Genomic DNA, 20,020 nt, shown 5'->3' with positions numbered 1-20,020 from the left:
GATCTGATGGACGGACGGATGGATTGGGGATGGATCCGATGACCCACGCATTGGCATTGCGAGGGTTGGGTTGCTGGTGCTGTGGTGCAGGGCTGCAGCTGCCATCCCCTTTGGATGGTTGGAAGGGGGACATGGCAGGGCAGGGAAGAAAAGAAAAGGAAGGGAATTCGTACGGCGACGGCTTTCAGGCTTTGGCCAAAGTTGAGATGAGTTTTGTAGTACTGTGTGCGCTCTGCAAAGCGAGGTGGCCGACTGGGAATCTGCAGTGGCGAGATCTGGGAGTTATTCCTGAATCTGAAGACTGTAGAGACAAGAGGGGTAGTGTTCTGTTCTGTTCTGCAGAAGCAAACTGTGTTTTGGATCCAGCCATCCAGGAAAGAGATTGGAATATACAGTGCAGTTGCAAAAAACATGCTGTTTTTTTTTTGTGAATTTTTTCTCGAAACTTTCGTGATCAGACGTAAGCAAATGCTGCGTGTGCAGATGACGAGCGAGCTCCACCGCGTGTCATGATGTGCCGTCAGTCAGTCAGTCACGACATTCAGATGCTCTACCAGCTACGACGAAAGCCGCCCATGTGCTTGACGAAAGCACGAGATTGGTGATGCAAGTGAAAAAAAAGGGGTAGAGATTGGTTACCTTTGAACAGCATCATGGCCTTTTGTTCGAAGGCTATGCACGGTGGAAAAGAGTGGTGTTGGACTCGGAGAACAAAAAGGGTAAAAGACTCGAAAAAATGAGAAGACAAAAAAAGGGATCAGGTAAAGTGATTGAATAGCCGATGTATGTGCATCATGGATGCCAGCTGAAAAAAAAAACTGTGTTCTGATCGGTGGAGCATGTGATCGGAACACAAGATCAACCACAAGTAATAATTTGAACCCTGGAATTAATTGCTTTTAGATTCATATAAAAGTTTTCAGCTGGCATTAGCTACTAACATATGAACAACATACTCTGTTCAACTTCCACAACTTCCCAAGCCATAGAACGATGATGTGATTCACACACACAAAAAAAAAAGCCATAGAACGATGAAATCAAGAGGGCAAGTGGAAGCTCAAGTGCGATCCGTAAATACTATTCATTAGTGCAGTACTACAGTATACAAATTAGTCCATCTGAATCGATAAATCACAAAAGATAATCTTAACACGCTCCAGTTTATGTCAAGAAGCTAAATGAGCAGCTCTACAACAGCTATACCACACGCTAATCCCAAGGTTTTAAACATCACCCGGGGATTTCTACAGCGTTACTTCTGTGACATCTAGCACAAAGTGGAAGAAAGCACAGAGCACAGCGGCTGATGCAACTGGAAAAAGAAGAATCTGTAGCCATCCACCATGTCAAATCCTATGATACAATTTTACTCGGCCAAAAATCTAATAACGTACATGAATACCTCCTAACTGTCGGACCTATCACGTCACCACCAAATTATCTGAAAAGTCGAGAACATTGCAGCAGGAATCAGAGTTGGTATTCTGCAAAAGGTAATGGCAGCTGACAAGTAAATTTTCCTTACATCAAGTCAGAAAGAGAAGTTTCTGCTTTTAATCTTTGCACCAATTTCCATTTGATTTCTCATCTTCAAGTTCTTTAAGCTTCTCCTGCAAGTATTAGTAACATCTCAGATATGCATCACAAAGTCAGGACTTTGGAGCGCAATATTAACCTAAAATTCTAAATCGGTGTGCCTACGGCTCCCAACAACCGGCATTAAAAAAAAAGGACTTCAACATGATATTGCGCAACAGGGTCCATGATGGCACACCAGTGTGCTATAGTGAGATATATCCATACTGGAACTCAACAATGATGATGTGTCATTTTAGGGTTTGAATGTGACTAATCTGCTTCATCCGCAAGCCCTAACGCAGCTTTGTTTCAGTCATTATCTGCCACAAACCAAAAACTAAGAAACTAATGTTCACATAATACTTCAGAACTTATGGAAATTACAGGACAAAAACAAAAGAGAGCCAACAAGCTGGTAGCACGCTTGCCAAAGGAACCAAGAGAGGATTCAATTCACTGGTCATGCTAGGAGCCTGGATGCTATGGAAGGAGAGGAATGATATTGTGTTCAATGGTGCCTCGCCCAGGATAGAGCGGTTACTTCTCCTTGCACAGGAAGAAGCTGTTCTCTGGAGGCTGGCAGGCGCTGAAGGCATTAGTGATCTGGTCGCTGCTCGACCTGGGGTCTAGCAGCGCCCGTAGGTGAGGGGGGTCGACCTTTAACTATTTAACGGGCGCGTATGTAACCTAGAACCTGTGAGTAGTGTTGGTGTGTGTGCTGTTGTATGGCTATATGAGCCTTTTATCTCCTTTCTTAATGCAATGATACGCAGCTCTCCTGCATATTCCAGAAAAAAAACAAAAGAGAGCTTACATGCAAAGATGTATTTTCTGAGGTCAAGCTATCACACTTCTCCTGAAGTTGTTTCAGTTCTTCTTTGAGAGAACTATTTTCCTGCTTTAGCAAATCCGCACGGTTGGCTACTTCCTCCCATTCAGCCTGTAGTATGCCATCAAAACATATAATACATCAAAGGGGAAACACAAAATTATATTAAGCTAATGCCACAATGCCAATTCAATTTTTTTTGGCATAACTAAGTATAAGCCCAGCACTTTCGAATATTCATATTTTATAGTAGTATAACAGAGATATGGTTGGCATTGGTATGCCATAATTACATCAGGGCTCAGGCTACCTTCAATAGCAAATAGAAAACACTTAACATACAATAAATCCTTCAATTACCACTATCATAACTTGCAAGAAGCAAAGAACACGACTTTATATGAACTGATCATGAAGGTGGCAACATCTACCCTTTTTATGCATTACAGCTAGGAAATAACCAAACAAATATGTTGCTCCTGCTATCAGCTATATGCATGACAGCATGAGCTCAGAAACAAATATGCAGCTGTTGACAACGTGCCTCAAGAAATTTTTCTTTAGCCTTATAAAAAAAGTAGATGGAAATTTACAATCTATCGTTCCTAGGATAATTCTTCTTAGCATAAATCTGCTGACATATTTGTTCTCATATTTATTCTATTATAAAATGTTGGTTAGGAAGCTGAGCGTAGCTCAATTGGTTGAGGCCTTGAGGGTGTGGATGTGCACCTAGACCACTCAGGTTCAAGTCCTTATCAAGGCAAATTTGGGCGCCTATTTACTTCTTAATTAATAAATAATAATACATAAAGCCACCTAGTTCCTCCTAGGTTGGTTTAGTTTTTTGTTAAAATGATGGTTGTCATCTGTGAAAGAGAACTTATTAGTAGAGTAACACCATCACCATTCTTGACTCCTAGGAAAATGTGCAGGAATAAATGCATGCTCATGGTCATGCATATTTACTTATTTGGCCATTATTCTCATCATCTACTGCAATCAATTCAAGTAGGTTCAGCCATATCCTGATTTACTGTGGTTATATTAGATACAGGTAGAGTTCATGTTGCGCAGAATTCTACAGCAATTGCACACAGGATGTCATGATCCAATCGACTTTATGGCCTTATACAGGAGAACAGTAAAAGCCTAATATGGCCCTGTGTTTTATGTTGGCGAAAAATCCTGAGTTACCTTCTCCCTTAGCTTACCTTGCTGTTTTCAACTAGATCTATCTAACAAGATGAGTTAGAAGAAATGCAACTATCCACAAGATATGCTAAAGAATAACATCCACTGAGTCATGTGAAGTGCTGCAGACATTACAGACCTGCTTGCGTAATCTTGAGCGGCGAGCTGATTCCCTATTTGATTGCTTCCGTTTTTGTTTCTTCAATTCTCGCTCATCCTATGTTAACAAAGAAAACAACCCTAAGAAGTAAGGAAGTGCAAGGTAGGGTAGTTGAATAAAATAAAGACAAGGAGAACAAAATCTCACTGTGACAAACCTGTATAGCCGGATCACTGAGAACAATATCACGTGAATTTGACGAAGGAGCTGATGTCGGTGCTGCAACAACTTTACCATGCATGGGTACAGAAGCAGGAGCACCCCAGTAATCTACTCCCATGTTCAGAGTAGTTGCTGGGCCACCCATGGGAGGGGGAACGGGCCAAAATGGCATCATAGGGTTAAGCACAACTGGCCCGGAAGATGGTTGTGTGGGCTCAACAGCAGAGCTTTGAGTACCTTTCCTAGAATCTGGTGATAAATAAGTATTTAGACTAATCATTTCCTAACACAAGAAGTAACCTAACTAATGTAGTTATTGTTTTGCGCTGATAAAAACACAATTGCTTCTCAGTACCTATTTCCCCAGTGGGGCTAAAAGTAGTTGGTTTACAAGTTATATAAAGCTTCAAGTCTTACCATTACCCTGCCCACGCTCAGAACTATCCTTTGTCCTTGAACCCTGCAGGCACATTATTTGTCGATGAGCTAGCAGGCTTCTATATTAATAGCATGAGGACGGTCATATCCAGCATATACAAAGCAAGAAAAATGTAGAGGGTAGCGTGCATCCTTCTAGTTTGTCGATGAGCTTGCAGGATAACCATGTGTTTTGAAAGTGTGGAAACATAGAAAATCGAAGTCACTATAACTAAAGAAAAGATATAAGAAACAGAAGATTAGGTTTGCCAATTTTGAAGTCATGCAAGTTGCAAACTTCTAAAAGAATGGGTCCATACTTAACATTGATTAACATAAAATGAGACTACAGGTCAGTAAATCAGTTAGTACTGGAAATAATAAAGAAACTTAATATAAGGATAGAATTTATTTCAAAACAATGAACTGGATATTCACTACTTGGCATCCTCTTAAAATACCATGTACACTGACTGAACCAGTGCAAAACTGTACCAAAGTGCACCTCTCAAGCACTTGGTCTGCAAGCTGCAGATGCCACTATGCCATCCAGAGGGTTTGCACTCTGAAGTTACCGACACAAACTAGGCCTTCGATAATGAAAAGAATGTAACAATAGACAGACTGTTTTGTTGTAGCATTATGAAGTCAAATGTGAAAAAGTTGTAGTGTGGAATGGCATACACTTTTTGAATTTGTACTGCTTCCTTCAGAAGAACTCCCACTTCCACTCTCACTGCATATCAGATATATAGTGGGTTCAATAATTTAACTGTTAGTGTCACACCATGAAAATAAGTAAATAAATTACCTTTGTGAAGAACCTTCATTGGAGGAAGAAGCTGAAGGTTTTGCAGGTGATTTATTATTTTTGGCTACAACTACATCCAGACTACCTAAGCTTCCTTTGGATCTCTTCAGGGGAGTCTTTCGCTTATTTTTGCTTGACTTATCTGTCTCTGTACCGCCAGCACCAGATGTCTAGCAAGTAGCAACACGATCCAATCACAAATTGTCAAATTTACAATCTTAACTTCTTCGAGGAGACAAATGGCACAAACAGGGCAATTCAAACAGATGAATTCCTAAGTTATGAATATAAATGACAGATAAAAGTTGAGACAGCAAAGATTTAGAAAGAGTGAAATTCTTCCTGCATTCTGCAACATGCAACAGATCAAATAAAAAGTGCTCATTAACTTACTGGAGTTTGAATTGTCCCATTTGGTGACTGCATAGGATAAGGACTGTATGGGTGTGAACCCTGACACAAAAATAAAGACATTGTTATTATTGTTATATGAACCACCATGCATAAGCATGATAACATCATGCTCTCAAGTAAAAAGTGGAAGATTACCGGTGGCATGGGTGCCTGCTGATATGGTGTGCCTTGTGCATACATGGCTGCATATGGTGGTGGAGTCCCATAAGGAGGCATCATCTATCACCAGTTGAGTAATCAAATGTTAGAAAACTGATTATCTCCAGCTGCAGTGGTTGCAATAGCTGACACTATCCTTCAAATAAATGAAAGGCTAGCAAATCTTGTGACCAGAACGTTAAAATATCCGCCAAACTTGTCACTTACCATAGCTAGTTAGCTACTAGACTTATCATTGCAAGATGGTGGAAAAGAAAGAGGCTACTAAACTTATTTTTGCAGGAGGGAAGGAGTACCTGTGGCCCCCACATGTATGGGTGTCCTTGAGGATTTGGAGCTACGGATGAATGAAAAAAAGCCGGAGGGGTCACCGGAGCTGTCCCAGCAGTATTATAGTATGCCTACAGATTTATACTAACAGTTACACAAATCAATCTACAAGATCAAAAGAAAAAAGCATGCAGCGTCATTTCCATACCTGGAACTGAGACCAGTCAGGATATGCTGTGGGGGGATTAGTAGGTGTACTCTGCTCATTCTGAAACAAGTAAGATAAGGTAAGAGGGTGCCACTAGTTACTCTTGTAGTTTCAGATTGATCATACAAACCTGTATTGCTGACGATTTTTGAGATTTGGACCTAGTGGCCACATCTCCCTTTCCCATTGTTTATTCCTCTCCTCTAGCCCTATGTCCCTTTTGCCTCTTAAGCTCCCAAAAGAAGGACAGAGCTTTCACTTTAAAGGAAGAGGCAACATCTTTGGGTTGATGGACATACCAAACAAAACAAATTCCATGAGAATTTATCAGTTAATTAGAATCTGGAGGGCATTGAAATCTGCCCAGCATCATCTCCTTTCTTTAAGTAAGGATTTAGGAACGGTGGAGAATCACAATAACCGGAAAATGCATGACACTGAGAATATGAAGGGTCTAAAGGTAAACGCCATTAGAAAATGAAAAATTCCAAACTTTACATAACAATAAAGGTCACATCAGTGTTGGCGCGATACAAATAACTGGCAGGAACAGAAAAGTGTGCCTCTATAACAGAATCATGCAATCAACTATGAAGAACAACAACGACAATTTAGGAGGCAGCTATACTGAGCAAAAATGGAATACCTACGCTAACATTTTTTTATGATTGATAACTTACCTTATTCCATCAAATGTGACTCGATACTCATCAGTAGTTACTCTACAGGTCCTAGATGCTACATTCCGAAAGTTGACATTCAGGAAACAGGGACAGGTGATTTTTTTTTCAAACTATTGAACTTCAGGTTAGTCACAGCAAATAATAACATAATCATGATGCGCGTGCGCAGACATATATGTTCCAACATTGAAAGAAACATCACTGTTTACTCCATCAAGATTACCATATCAACCATCATGTTTACTATTTGTCCATCGACGCTTTATGTTGCAGGGGTGTGACTGTGCAATGCTTCGGGTAAAAGAAATCAAAACACCGTTTTGCTGTAGAAGCAAATAAACTTTCACAAAATGAATCAATCCCTTTTCATGATAATTTCTTCTCCGGTTGTATTTTTCAAAGCTCTTGTACCAGATCAACTATAACTTTAATGAATGTAAGAAACCCATTTTGGCAGGCAAACATGTCAAAGCATGATGAAACAACTGTTGTAGAATTTCATTACGGAAACATAGGGTAATTCAGAAGCGGGCGAAATCCATAAAGAGAAACAGAGAACATATCAAGAAAATGTGTGATCACCTGCACCCAATGCAGAATCCTTTTTTTTTTCTATTTGCTTGGGCAAGGAATAAGTGGAGTCTCCAAGCAGTCTTGAATGACGCACGGAATTTGCTTATTTACTAGCTCTGTGAAACAAATAAAAGGAAAGAAAGAAAGATTGTGGAATGTTTTAATGAGTTTTGCTCAAAAACAGAAGGAAATAAACATTAATCGTAATATTCTGCCCAACAAGCAGGGGTGATAGGAGGTCCGTGGAAGGGTATGTATATAGGGACCAGAAGGATCCAACCAGATAGCAGCATAATGAGCATATCACTTTAGTGTTATGTGATTGTTAGTTTGTCACCACTGTCAAAAGTTGTACATTGACAGAGTGTTTCACAGGTAACCAACATGAAAGCCCAATTTTGAATTACTTTTTGTGAACCTTTAAATCTAGAGAGGTGGGGTTAAAATCATATTAAGGCCATCAGCTTAATGAACTTTGACGGAATAAAAAAAATAGACATTTTGGTAATTAGATTAACCAAACTCCTACTTAATTTCAAGTTTCCCCCACATGCCTAGGAAATATAGGAACAATTAAGAACAACGGTTATTCTAGGTAATAACTTGTGCCACCATTATCCAGCACACCCAGCAATCTACATCTATAATAAGGTGATTATCATTGAATTGAACTCTTAATAACACCAGCTGTCAACCCAAGAATCCTAATGATGCTTTTGCTGCTGACTTAGCTTGCTTTCATTAGTGGTGGTGGTGGTGGTGTGTGTGATCCGTCTAGGACAAGGGGAAGACTTCTGGCAGTCACGCAGTGTACATGGTACTTTTTTTTCTCGAACTACGCAGGAAAAGGGACATCCCCTAATCTTAGCACTGAAAACACACCCCAACACACTCGAAACTAGAACAGACTCACCACCAAGCAAAGACAATTAACAGGACCAGGTGTACATGGTACTTGAAACCCTAGGTCTCTATGACTACAGAACCCTATCAACTTCTCATCAAAGTGGAGTCACAATCCTAGTAGGGAATTATATCTGCATTCCAATTCGATTCCGTATATATTCTAGCCAACAGTATAAAATTTTATCTTCTAAAAGTCGCACCTATATAAAAGTCACACCTTTGCCCTTCCATGTATAAATGTTGATTTCAGATATTCATGCCAATTCTCTTTGCCCTATGATTACAGGCACTCTACATTACCATCTATTTGGGAGCAGGACAATTATAAGTTTACTACATTTCTCACTTCTCAGACATAACAACCACCTTGACTCCATAAAAAAAAGATTAGCTGAGGAAATTTCAAAAATACAGGAAGTTAAGCTGTAGTACTATCTCAAAATAGCATATTTGATTGAGAGTATTGTAGTGGCAACATTTCCTCAAGTGGTATAGCAATAAACAACATTGGAAGACATTTCCGTCTCTCAAACAAAACAAATAAAGCCCTACAGGACAAAAACAAAAAAAGTCAAAGGAGCAACATAAAGATGGAAAATCACGAATCCTCACGGCAGTTCTACGTTAGAATTCACAAAATGCTCTTGAAACCAAACAGATCTATCTAACACCCTCGGTGACTCTGATCAGAGCAGGGGGTTCAGTTAACCCCAAACAGTTCCGAATACATACTACATCGAGGGGCGGACCAGTTTAGAACATGTGTGTACATGTGTACACCCGATAATTGCTTGAATAAAAATTCGAAGTCTAGAAGATAAATACATGGTCAGATCCAAATATAAATAGCATACATCGGGGTTTTGGGGTTCGATTTCGCACCGCAGGAAGGGAAGGGAACGGAATAGGCGGGCGTACCTGTCGTATGTTCGTCGCCGGCGCCCGACGAAGGCCCAGGTGGTCGCCCGACAGAAGACCTGGCCAAGGTGGGGTTGGCTGCTCGCTTGTCGTCGCCGCTAGAAATAAGGCCGAGAGTGTGGATCAGTGCGGCACCGCGGCTAACTCAATGGGGAGGAGGAAGAATTGGGTGTGATTCGAGAAGAAGCCAGCTCTTAGAAGACGGAATTCCGTCCAAAGTATAGCTAGGATTGCTTACCAGCAGAAGGAGAGACCAATCCACGTGCGGGTGGATCTCCACGCCACGCCAGCCCGGCAGGGGAGCAGGACGAGGAGTGCCGGAGAGGGATTCCTCCGGCGTGAGAGGATTCGACGAGCAGGGTTGGGGAGGAGGCGGCGCAGGATTTGGGAATTCGGGGGCGGAGGAGTGGAGCGCTGATGTGAATGGACAGGCGAGAGGAAATGGTGAGAGCACTCCCCCACTCCCCCCAATCACAATGCAGAATCGGACAGAGAAAGAAGAGAGAGAGAGGGGGTTGAGGGGCAAAAGCGTGGATTTTCTATATTTCCTCTTTTTCCCCAATCAGACAGCAAATAGCCCTGAGCAAAGGCCAGCTCTATGGGCTTGTTTTAAGGAAAGCTTTTGCTATAGCCAACTTGGACGTTTGAAATTGTAATTAATTTTTCTCTAGTAACAATAATTCTACATATTTAGGCATCAAAATATATTAAAGTATACTCACTTTATTCTTAAATATATTGAGTTTAGAAGGTTAGCTCAAAAACAAACTAATCTTGTTGTAAATGTCATATATTTGAAATTGGAGGTAGTACTCTTGTAATATTTATCATACACTCGATTATGATTTAGAAAAACATATGTTGCATAATCCTATCCTATATGAAAAAAAAATCATGTACCTGACACAATTATGTATCTCCTATAGGTAGAGGTGGATTTAGGCTTAGACGGTTAGACCTATCGTCACACTAGCACAATCATGAATAGTCGGTTGAGTCCTTTTTATAATGGGAATGGGTTTTAAGAACACGTATAAACTTATAGTATACACATTAAATTACTTAGACAACAATATATTCGTAAAGTAATAGGTTTAGTTATAAGAAAAGAGTTTACACAAGAATATATAACTTGAAGGCAACATTAACCAATGTTAAATGCACAAAAGGCAATAATACGAGCCTTTGGAGACATTTTTTTTATGTTCACTCGAAAGGCACTAAATAGTTAAACTAAGATTAGCATATTTTACATGGAAATATGATTTCTAGTTATTCAAAAAATTACAAACCAAGATTATACGTATCAGTATTTGATATTAACAGGAAATATCCAAAAACGCATACATGCTCTAAACTCGTTGAATGCTAGTCTATATAAGGTGAGTATGCAGTGAATGCTTACGTACATGAGTTTCTTTTTTTTAATATAATAAAAACTCTTTTATCTGGTTCGTTTAAAAAAATACTTATACAAAGGGAAGATACAAGGTTTCTACACACAAGATGATGATACCCATCTTATCTTAGTACTTAGTTCATTGTGATCCTTTCTATACTTGCGATAAGCAAAATTCTTGCTTAGACTCTCTTTGCTTCAGCAAACCAAGCAGGCCGTCCTGACTACGACTATGGTGGGCTGCCCGAAGCCCTCAACCCAGTTCCAGCCTCCAGAGGAGACCCGCCCGCGCCGCCGCCCACCGCCGCCACGCCCAAAACCTCTCCGCCGAGGCGCCGGCTCCCGCGATTTCCCCATCAAAAACCTCCCCGCCGACGGTTCCATCCTCACCTCCCGCTCCAGCGCGTGGCCACCGCCGTCGCTCTCCACCCGACCACCTCCCGCAGCAGCCGTGCCACCGATTCCCTCCCGCGCCCGCGCGGACGGGCGCCGCTCGCCCCGCCCCTGCCCTCCATGAACCTCTCGGAGGACTGGCGCTCCCTCTTCCCCGCCTCAGCCGTGTTCGCGGCGCCGTCCTATGCCCCACTGCCTGCCGCCGCCTCCTCCCGCCGGCCACTGCACTTCTCCCCTCTGCCGCCGCGCACCCAGCTGCTCTCCCTTCCCTACCCCGTCCTACCGCCGCGCTCCTCCACCCGCGGCCTGGACCGCCTCCTCCGCTCTTTTGTCGGCGCCACTTCCTTCCTCCCGCGCTCAGACCTCGACTCCCTCTCTGAGACACTCCTCCCCCAGCCGTCTCCGCCCTCCCCGCCGCCGTGCAATCTGATTGCCGTCCTCCGCCGCCCCCGCCTCTCCTCATGCTCTCTTATCCTCTTCTTCCCCTATGGCGAGAATGCGGAGCATGTTGGCTTTGTTACTCTGGATGCCACCACGGTCACCGGTTCCACTCCCGTCTCGCTGGTCGTTCAGAGGGATGGGTTCATGCACCCGGGCCAGCGCATCCAGCAGCTTGCTACCACTGCTAATGAGCCGTCCTGGCCGTCAGAGCCAGAAGATAACCTTGAGGGGTTCCTGCTTGCCGTGACAATGTACTCGCTGAATTGGTTCAGGATTGAGTCACGGGGTTTGGGTACTTCGGCCCTAGTGCCGTCTGCCAAGCAGCGGTTCAACTCTGTCATCGTGCATGCTTGCTGGAGCAGGCATTTGCCATCCGAATGTGTTGTATTGCTGGAGAGTGGGGAGTTGTGCTGGTTCAATCTGGATACACGGCAAGGTGGAAAGATGAAAATTGATTTTGGCAGCAAGGATGACTGTGGGGACTGGCTAAGCTGTGACTATGCGGCACAGCCGTGGATGGTAGTTGTTGCGAGTTCAAAATCAATTCTTTTGATTGACTTGAGATATGGGGACTGTGGTGGATGCAAGGTTCTAGCAAGAGTTGGGATGCCAGGACTGTTTGAAACCGACCCTTTTGCTGGGCCGGATCAGTATCTTGCATTCTGCAGGGCTGGGTTTGATCATTTCCATTTCTCAGTGGTGACAGAGCGTTATTTGATTCTCCTTGATGCGAGACAGCCATTGACACCTGTTTTGGCATGGCAGCATGAGCTTGAGAGCCCTAATAATGTTGCTATGTTTCGTCTTTCTGAATTGAGGCCTTCTAAGGAACATGAGTGGGCATCAAATTCAGGCTTTGCTATTTTAGTTGGTTCGTTGTGGACAGGGGAATTCAGTGTGTTCTGTTATGGACCTAAGGAGCAAGGCTGTCCAGAGAATTCTCACATGTATGCTTGGGATCTTCCTTCACGGTTTTCTCTGACAAGTCAGCACTGCAGCTGCAGCAATGGAATAGTGGAAGATCTATTCTCAAGGCCCATTTCGAGAGATGGCTATGCTTCCCAACGAAGTAAGAACCCCACCGTTGGCTACTATGTGCTTCCAAATGACCTCTTGGTGTCAGATGCATCATTTGCTGGCTTTGCTTTGATCTGTCTGAAAGCATCGGGGAAGTTAGAAATGCAAAGGTACGGTGCATCAGCATCACATGATGATATCCCGTGTGATGAATCACAACATACAGCTAGGGCTAGTAAGTCATCCATATTTCCTGACACTCCTGTTGAAGATTTCCCCCTCAGATATAGTACAATGAAGTTGCATTTCCTATCTGAATATCTGCGAGGAAATCTGTGCAATGCATTGGTGAAGCATGATTCTAGTGTCAATAAACAGATGGGCCAAATTATTGTCAGTGAAGCTGTGTCAGAATATGCAGAAGCTAACTCTAGTTCATCTTCTCAATCAGTTTCAGATTTTCTATGCAATGCTAGTATCCCCATGAATATTTTTGAAATTGCATGTCAGAGAATATTGAACAGCCTACCGTCAAATATCCTTCATGTTACCTTCTCGAGATACAAGGACATGCTAGCATGCAGCGCAGAGAAATCCGTAGGTGAACATTTAGATGTTCCTACCTGTTTGGCACACGATAAACTTCGACCTTTCCTTTTGGCAAAACCTTCAAGCATAAGTTACTATGTGACTAGCAAAGTACAATCTCCAAATGCACTTGTTGGTCCAGTACTGCCCATACATGTTCTACTTGCAATGGAAGAGAGAAACAAGGGTATAGAAAGCAATTCTGAAGGAGCAACTTCACAAACAGACTCTGTAAGCGATCAAAGTAGAGAAGTTCTTGAAGCCTTTGATCCTGTAATATCCATTGCTGACACGCAAAGCTGTAATGGATGGCCTGCTTCACAAGAGTTCAATGACGAGAAGCCCTATTTTAGATACGAGCCCCAGATTGAACACAGGTTCACCCTAGATGGAAGTGCTGGAAAGGAGAAAGAAGATCAAAAGCTAGATGATCCGTTGCATACATCTGCAACACCATATCAGGATAAGATCTTTACAACATTTGTTTGCGGAAAAACCAAAGTTCCTGATTCTGGACCTGAACAGGCTGCAACTTCTTTGTTTGATTTCGGCCCAGTGAGGATGGATTTTGATACCCCAGGCATGGAAATTCAGCCTGACGAGGAAAATGTGTATAAATCCTTGAAGAAACAATTTGTATCATGGCAAAACAATTTTAAGCCATACCAAGATTTTTGTAGCTCGCATAAAATACAAAGGCCAAAGCAATAGGCCCTTCCATGCTTCATGCAGTTTTAGCAGGGCTTGTAGAATTGCACATATTAGTTGACCTTTTCTTTTTGGAGGTAAAGAGCAGACTAAAAATTATATGCTCAGGTGCTTTGCCTGATGTACATACGCATAACCTGCTGTCTGAATAGAAGAAATGACGTCTTGTTTTATGTTGTGCTGCTGTGTTTCTGTTATGCTTACGTATATAGCAGTTTGTCACTGATTTGGAACAGAGTTGCCGTGTCCCCGCGCATATGCCTATATGTTGCCGTTGACTCTGCCACGATATTAAGAGTGAGATGTGGCGGTGCACTCGCCAGAAACTTTGGTAGGAACCTTTTGAAGTCGTTGAACCTTTTCACAGGCACTGAGGCACACCATGCTCTCTGGTCCAGAATGAAGCCTATTCTGCCACAGGAGCCAGGTTTCAGTTTTCTCACAGGCACACCTTGCTTCCCTGACTCCGAACGGAAGCTAACTATTCCAACCGCTGAAACTGAAAACACAAGTCACTGCTACATGGAATGCTGGCATCCTATGTACTCGTAACAAAATAATCCGACGAAACTTTCTGGCTGCAAGTTCGATGTTCCGTAGTTAACTGTTTATTAAGGTCACTAGGTCAGCCAACCACCACACACAAACCAAATGCAAAATACGTCTCTTTGCTTGAAACTTTGCATCGAAACATAATTCTCTATCTCGCATCAAATCGTCATCCGATGGGGATCCGTTCAAAGCACCCCATACCATGCTTTCATGCTATCTAAAAAAACAATTAAAAAAAGCAGGGATTTCACTTCAAAATTGCGCTGAGGGCAAGCATCATAAAATGAAGTGCGGATTCTTGTCAACTACGACATGAGCAAATTTGTTCAAGTTGTCCCAGCGAACTCTATAAAGCCCCCAACACAGAATTAGGAAAAGGAACGGTAGGTAATTGAATGCGTCATGATGGGAACGAGCTCCGCTCGAGTACACCAAAACTTAGGCCTTGCGGTTCCGGGAACCTTTCTGCTCCACAGGGTCCCTGCTTCCGACCAAGTCCCGGTAACGCTGCTCCCAGTCGTCCACCTTCCCATTTGCTATATCAGCATGTATGGCCCTCCGGATTCCTTTTACCACCAAGAAGTACTGGAAAAGAGTATGGAAGATGAGTGAATAATTCTGTTTGAGGGTGTCAATGAAAGGAGTATTATGTACAATAGTCAACCTCCACAGCCAGGATAAGTGGTATGAACATCTTCCAGCGATTGTTGGGGTTTGGACCATCAATTAACTTCTGATCGACATGAATGGGCTCGCTCCCATTTGAGATGACAACAGTAATTTCTTTCATCAGGTTTGGAACCCATGGAGTGCCATCTGGAAGAATCTGCCAAAGGTCAAAGAACATCATCTATTAACCATCAAGATGCGAGCACAAAGAAATGTTAGGTCAAATACAGCATGAAACAGACAAACCTTCTCCCCATGCTCATTAGTCTTGCACCTTCCACTGTTCTCCACCAATGCTATTGGCAACTGGAAATCCTAAAATAAGCAAAATGTAGTGCTTCCATTAGAACTAATTTTCACATGCAAAAATGAAATGATTTCATAAGCGTACAGAGAGATCTGCGATATAAATTAAAGCAGAGGGTAGGACAAATGTAACTAGTACTGATACCACAATTTAGCCGCAGTTTTTCAACTAATAATGACATGGCCAGCACTAGGGATTTTGGCATGAAGCACATGGAGGAGCATAGCTAACTGAGAAATTTTTGAACGCTCACCAAATATTGCTTGAAAGGATATATTACCAGTTCAAGGATAAGAGCCGAACAGCAAAACAATACCACGTACATTCTGCTGAGCTGCTGATGATTGAAATGCAAAATTCAACTTTGTTTGTGCACATGACGAATGGCTATATACAATGCTTCCAGCTGGAGAATGAATACTGCACTACTATCAACAGAATCTAAGGCATCCAAACTGCCATAACCATGAATAATATTTGCAAACTGAATATCTCTAGACTGCAGGCATATTATACTGTCCAAAACTATGAGAATCAACTGGGTTCAGTTACACATGGAGACTAACTAGCAAGTTAACCTGACACTGGAAATGATGAGCATGCAATGCTAATGGCATAAATTAATAGATATATCTGCATGTGGCCTTATCTAGCAGCTAGTGTTCTTTCTAGCACTCATATAAGGTAAGTGCCGAGATCATAAGTCAAAAGGCATTTCCACTGGAGTATGTCCAACTAAAAAAGATGGCAGAAAATGACTAGTCTAGGTTGTGGAAACTAAACACAATTTGCACCTCCTAGTAGATGCATATGCATTTGATAGAGCATGGTGGAACTGGTCATATGACAAATGAAAACATGCATTACCCCATATTCTCGTTTATTGATTCCTGCGCCTGAACGGATGTATCGCAAAAGTGCCTCTGATCTTCTTGTAAAGAACTCATTATAATCGATTCCATCAGGCGGTGAGAGCTGAGCATGGGTCAACACAACCAGTGCCCTTCGCCAAATGTCCTTTCCAAATGAATTGGTGATGGCTCTTATAACCTGTTCATCCAGTGTATCCATTCTGTACGCATCCAAGCGATCCACATACAGGAGAACATCAACAGTCTTGCCCAGAAGAAACCTGTAATATCATTAATAACATGTAAGATGCATGCATTTTAATTTAAAAGGGGCTTCAGGAGTTCCTACTTCACTCATTGGCACTTGCTACTCAATGTCAAACTGGCATGTGGATCCAAGGTCACTCTGAATTTTTATGGTTACAAAAAAAGTTGAGACATCATTTTGTTGTTTATGATGTGAAAGTAATGACTTGCTCTAATTCCAAATTTAAGATGCTTGGTGATTTATTTTCTGGCAAGTTCTTTTTTTCCAGAAACTTTGGTAAACGTATAAGAGAAAGACTGTTAGGGCTGCATAGGACTACATCATTCAAGGTAACACAGCCACTCTGGACACAATGTCTCGTAAACCAAATATCTGCACATCTACTAAGTTCTCGTTTGCTATATCAGAACAGATAATGTAGTAAAATTCAGTCAAGGTTATGGAGTGCTTCGCTAGAGATAGGCACACCAATTGGAAAACCATAGTGTGGTCATGGTTGTAGAGAGTAATAATAAGGACATGCTCACGAGCGAATATTTCAGCACATATTTTTCCCCATGCTATCCAAGGATCTGACATGTCAAAACAATGTTTTTCAAAATGTGTCACCCAAAGAACTTGCTAGTTCAATTACGTAAAAGCATCCAACTGAAAAACAATCAGATACTAAGAAACTATCTTCCTTAAACTAAGTCCAAATTGGCAATCCTTGGTTTCTCAGGACACATTGACATATAAAGCCCTATGTTAAATTCTATCAAACCTGTATCTAGTCACTTCACTTACAGCTAAGCAAGGGTATAGCTTAACATGCTGAAATGTGCATACCTCTTTATGATCTCCACTCTATTCACTTCACTTACAGCCAAGCAGAGGTATAACTTAACATGCTGAAATGTGCATACCTCTTTATGATTTCAACAGCCTGCTCATTGATGTATCCACCTTCAATGAGCCCAGGAGTGTCGATAATGTTCAAGGTGAACCCCGCCCTTGTGCGGGAGCACATTGTTGGCCTCAGACCCTCGGACTGCACAGCACAGCATCCAACAACACAGACACATGTCAGCAACTCCAGCAAGAGTCCCAACCAGAAACTAGAAAAGGGAGAAGCAAAACCTGGAAAGCGCTGACAGTGGCAACCCTCTCCCCAACGATGGAGTTAACGGTGGATGACTTCCCCACTCCACCTTTCCCCATCACCAGAATTGTCAACGTGCTCACATTCTTCACATCACAAATACAAGCAGAACATCACCAATTTTTAACAACACATAACCAACCAGAAAACACGACCATCATTGACAAAATTACTACATCCGGTCTGATTCACTTGTCATTTAGGAAAATGATATGGTCTCTAACTCACCAATTTGACCATTAACCAAATTGTAACGACATTGCAGTACTTCTGATGGCATCCAATATCATTTTTATGCGACAAACAGAAATAATTTCATGAACAACAATTATTAGACTTCCCACCGCACACATTCCCGGAAGACATCTATTTAAGACCGGAGGTGGTAACTGATTCACGCATATAACGCTGTATAGTCGTGTAGCGGAGTTACCTCCTCCTTGAGCTTGCCGAGGAGCTCGTGCAGCTTGGTCTGGGTGGCCGCCGGGAACTGCTGCAGCCCTGTCCACTCGCGCGGTATCGGCGCCGCCATCCTCTCCCTCCCCTTGCTTTCCCCTGCGACAAGTACACGCACCCTCGACGAAATCAGAAACACGGAACAAATTTTGCCAGGACGGGGCGGAGGGCGGGGGCGCGCGGCGGAGATGCTTACCTGGAGACGCGGAGGCCTGGAGGCGGGCGGTCGAAACCTAGCGGCGGAGGCGGGGGTCGCGGCGAGGGTGAGGACGGCGCCGGGGGGTTTATGCGAAGGGAAGGATAAGGAGAGGGGTGGGGTGGGGTGGGGTGGAGTCTGATGAGACGGTGGCTTGCCTTGGGGACTTGGGGTTGGCCGATTGGAGACGGGAGAAGCCCCCTTTTCGTTTACTTTTTTTTTCCCTTTTCATCTTATTGTGGGCTACGCCGTGCTGTTAACGATACTATTTTTCCTTCCTGTGGGCTATGTGCCGTGCTGTTAACGATACCCTTCCCGTGGGCTTGGTTGGTCCCTAGAACTCAAAAAGAAGCTTTCGTGGGCTGACGGGCCCGAGCGCTCTCTCCAATTTTGGGCCTTATCGATCCAAATCCCCCCAGACTTGTTGGACTCGGAGGCGACAAAAAAAAAAGGACTCGGAGTCGGTGAAGGGGCAGGCGATTGGGGGAAGATATAACAGAGAGGGAGGCGGAGAGGGAGCCCCAGAAATCAGGGATACTGAGAGGCAGGCGAGGCGAGGCGAGGCTTGATATCCGGCTTGATCGCTTCATCTTATTCAGTCGGCTTATCAGCCACCAAATAGTATTTTCCTCTCACAACAAATCAGCCGTTTCAGCTTTTCAGCCGGCTTATAAGCTGAAGCGAACAGGCCCATCGATTACTGAGGCAACGGGTGATGCTTTCCTGGGGAAGCGCAGCAGGTCGGCCAGCGACGGCGCGATGGTGGGTGAGGCCGTGAGCAAGCACAGCAAGCCGCCGGCGAGGGGCGGCGAGGAGCTAGGGGCCGAGGCCGTGCGCGAGCACCTCGCGGCTGCGGCGGCAGCGGCCGTGACCTAGATGGCCGAGACCGGCTCGGACGACGAGGCCAACAAGGTCACGATGAGGAAGATGCCAACGGGGTGCAAGCAGAGGAACGTGGTGCGGTATCCTTACCGGTCCTCCCCTCGCATCACAGACGAGCAGCTCGCCGCGATACCTGATCACGCGCTGCGAGAGGAGCTCGCTTCTGCAATGGCTGACGTCGAGGCCTCGCTGAAGCAAGCGTTGTCAGAGATATGGTTGTAATTGAATTTGGATCGGTTGTGATCTAGGTACAGTCCGTATTGGTAAATCTCTTAAGTGGTGAAACAGTCATGGACGATCACAACCGTATTGGTAAATCTCTTAAGTGTTTTCACCACGTATAAACGTGCAACCGTGACAAGGGCCTGTTTAGTTCCCCAAAATTCCAACTTTGACACTATGCAAAAGGAAGATTCCCCATCACATCAAACTTGCGGTACATGCATGGAGTACTGATGTAGACGAAATCAAAAACTAATTGCACAGTTTTGTTGTACTTTACGAGACGAATCTTTTGAGCCTAATTAGTCAATATTTGGACAATAATTCACAAATACAAACGAAACGCTATAGTTGCGCTACAGTAATTTTGGTTGTCCAAAGTTGGGCAACTAAACAAGTCCTAAGAGAGTCAATCACGTTTCCTCCTTTTTCTTTCACGGTAATCAAAACATCCCCTTTCTAAAAAAATTCTTGCCAAAAAAAATTTCCTGCGCCAAACAATCTTGCCGGCTTCCTGCGCTGCCCTCCTTCCGTACTGCTTGCGCCAGAAACCTGCTACAGCATTGCACCAGGCGACTCAAAATTGTTTCCTGCGCTAGAACAGAAGCATGGCATCAACTTCATCTGGTGCGCCGGCTGGCTTGC

General features: G+C 43.4%; 3 protein-coding genes across 5 annotated transcripts; 1 reads left to right on the top strand and 2 right to left on the bottom strand.

The window, feature by feature from the left end:
* Positions 1 to 1,053: 1,053 nt before the first annotated feature.
* Positions 1,054 to 9,786, bottom strand: LOC117837894 (bZIP transcription factor 1-B). 3 transcript variants are annotated; one of them, XM_034717702.2, is made up of 16 exons: positions 9,524 to 9,786; positions 9,286 to 9,425; positions 7,471 to 7,577; positions 6,336 to 6,484; positions 6,206 to 6,265; positions 6,024 to 6,128; positions 5,704 to 5,787; positions 5,548 to 5,607; positions 5,155 to 5,324; positions 5,028 to 5,079; positions 4,344 to 4,386; positions 3,922 to 4,175; positions 3,744 to 3,821; positions 2,396 to 2,521; positions 1,529 to 1,613; positions 1,054 to 1,444 (listed from the first exon to the last, which is right to left on the bottom strand). In XM_034717702.2, the coding sequence occupies exons 4-15, from the start codon at positions 6,390 to 6,392 to the stop codon at positions 1,557 to 1,559; spliced, it is 1,146 nt and encodes a 381-aa protein (XP_034573593.1). In that variant the 5' UTR covers positions 6,393 to 6,484; positions 7,471 to 7,577; positions 9,286 to 9,425; positions 9,524 to 9,786; the 3' UTR covers positions 1,054 to 1,444; positions 1,529 to 1,556. The 3 variants fall into 3 exon arrangements, with proteins under 3 accessions (XP_034573593.1, XP_034573592.1, XP_034573594.1); XM_034717701.2 differs by having other exon boundaries at positions 9,286 to 9,383; XM_034717703.2 differs by lacking the exon at positions 7,471 to 7,577 and having other exon boundaries at positions 9,286 to 9,383.
* Positions 9,787 to 10,879: 1,093 nt separating this feature from the next.
* LOC117838213 (uncharacterized) lies at positions 10,880 to 14,004 on the top strand. Its single transcript, XM_034718154.2, has one exon. The coding sequence runs from the start codon at positions 11,198 to 11,200 to the stop codon at positions 13,832 to 13,834; it is 2,637 nt and encodes an 878-aa protein (XP_034574045.1). The 5' UTR covers positions 10,880 to 11,197; the 3' UTR covers positions 13,835 to 14,004.
* Positions 14,005 to 14,628: 624 nt separating this feature from the next.
* Positions 14,629 to 18,429, bottom strand: LOC117838214 (translocase of chloroplast 34, chloroplastic). Its single transcript, XM_034718155.2, has 8 exons — positions 18,272 to 18,429; positions 18,053 to 18,174; positions 17,598 to 17,705; positions 17,384 to 17,508; positions 16,227 to 16,491; positions 15,299 to 15,367; positions 15,048 to 15,209; positions 14,629 to 14,968 (listed from the first exon to the last, which is right to left on the bottom strand). The coding sequence occupies exons 2-8, from the start codon at positions 18,149 to 18,151 to the stop codon at positions 14,822 to 14,824; spliced, it is 975 nt and encodes a 324-aa protein (XP_034574046.1). The 5' UTR covers positions 18,152 to 18,174; positions 18,272 to 18,429; the 3' UTR covers positions 14,629 to 14,821.
* Positions 18,430 to 20,020: the final 1,591 nt, after the last annotated feature.

This window comes from Setaria viridis, chromosome 9 (assembly GCF_005286985.2).
Source record: "Setaria viridis chromosome 9, Setaria_viridis_v4.0, whole genome shotgun sequence".
Taxonomy (NCBI): domain Eukaryota; kingdom Viridiplantae; phylum Streptophyta; class Magnoliopsida; order Poales; family Poaceae; genus Setaria; species Setaria viridis.
Note: the sequence above shows the minus strand (reverse complement) of the source record. Positions and strands in the feature narration are given on the sequence as shown.

Bases quoted from the DNA above. Each gene is read 5' to 3' on its own strand.
- LOC117837894 (XM_034717702.2), bottom strand. From the start codon at position 6,392: ATGGGAAAGGGAGATGTGGCCACTAGGTCCAAATCTCAAAAATCGTCA. The intron at 5,080-5,154 runs GTAATTTATTTA...TCTGATATGCAG, and splicing joins AATGAAGGTTCTTCACAAAG to TGAGAGTGGAAGTGGGAGTT. The intron at 4,387-5,027 runs GTATGCCATTCC...ATGTGCCTGCAG, and splicing joins GCAGTACAAATTCAAAAAGT to GGTTCAAGGACAAAGGATAG.
- LOC117838214 (XM_034718155.2), bottom strand. From the start codon at position 18,151: ATGGCGGCGCCGATACCGCGCGAGTGGACAGGGCTGCAGCAGTTCCCG. The intron at 17,706-18,052 runs GTAACTCCGCTA...TGTGATGTGAAG, and splicing joins TCGGCAAGCTCAAGGAGGAG to AATGTGAGCACGTTGACAAT. The intron at 17,509-17,597 runs GTTTTGCTTCTC...TGTGCTGTGCAG, and splicing joins CCACTGTCAGCGCTTTCCAG to TCCGAGGGTCTGAGGCCAAC.
- LOC117838213 (XM_034718154.2), top strand. From the start codon at position 11,198: ATGAACCTCTCGGAGGACTGGCGCTCCCTCTTCCCCGCCTCAGCCGTG.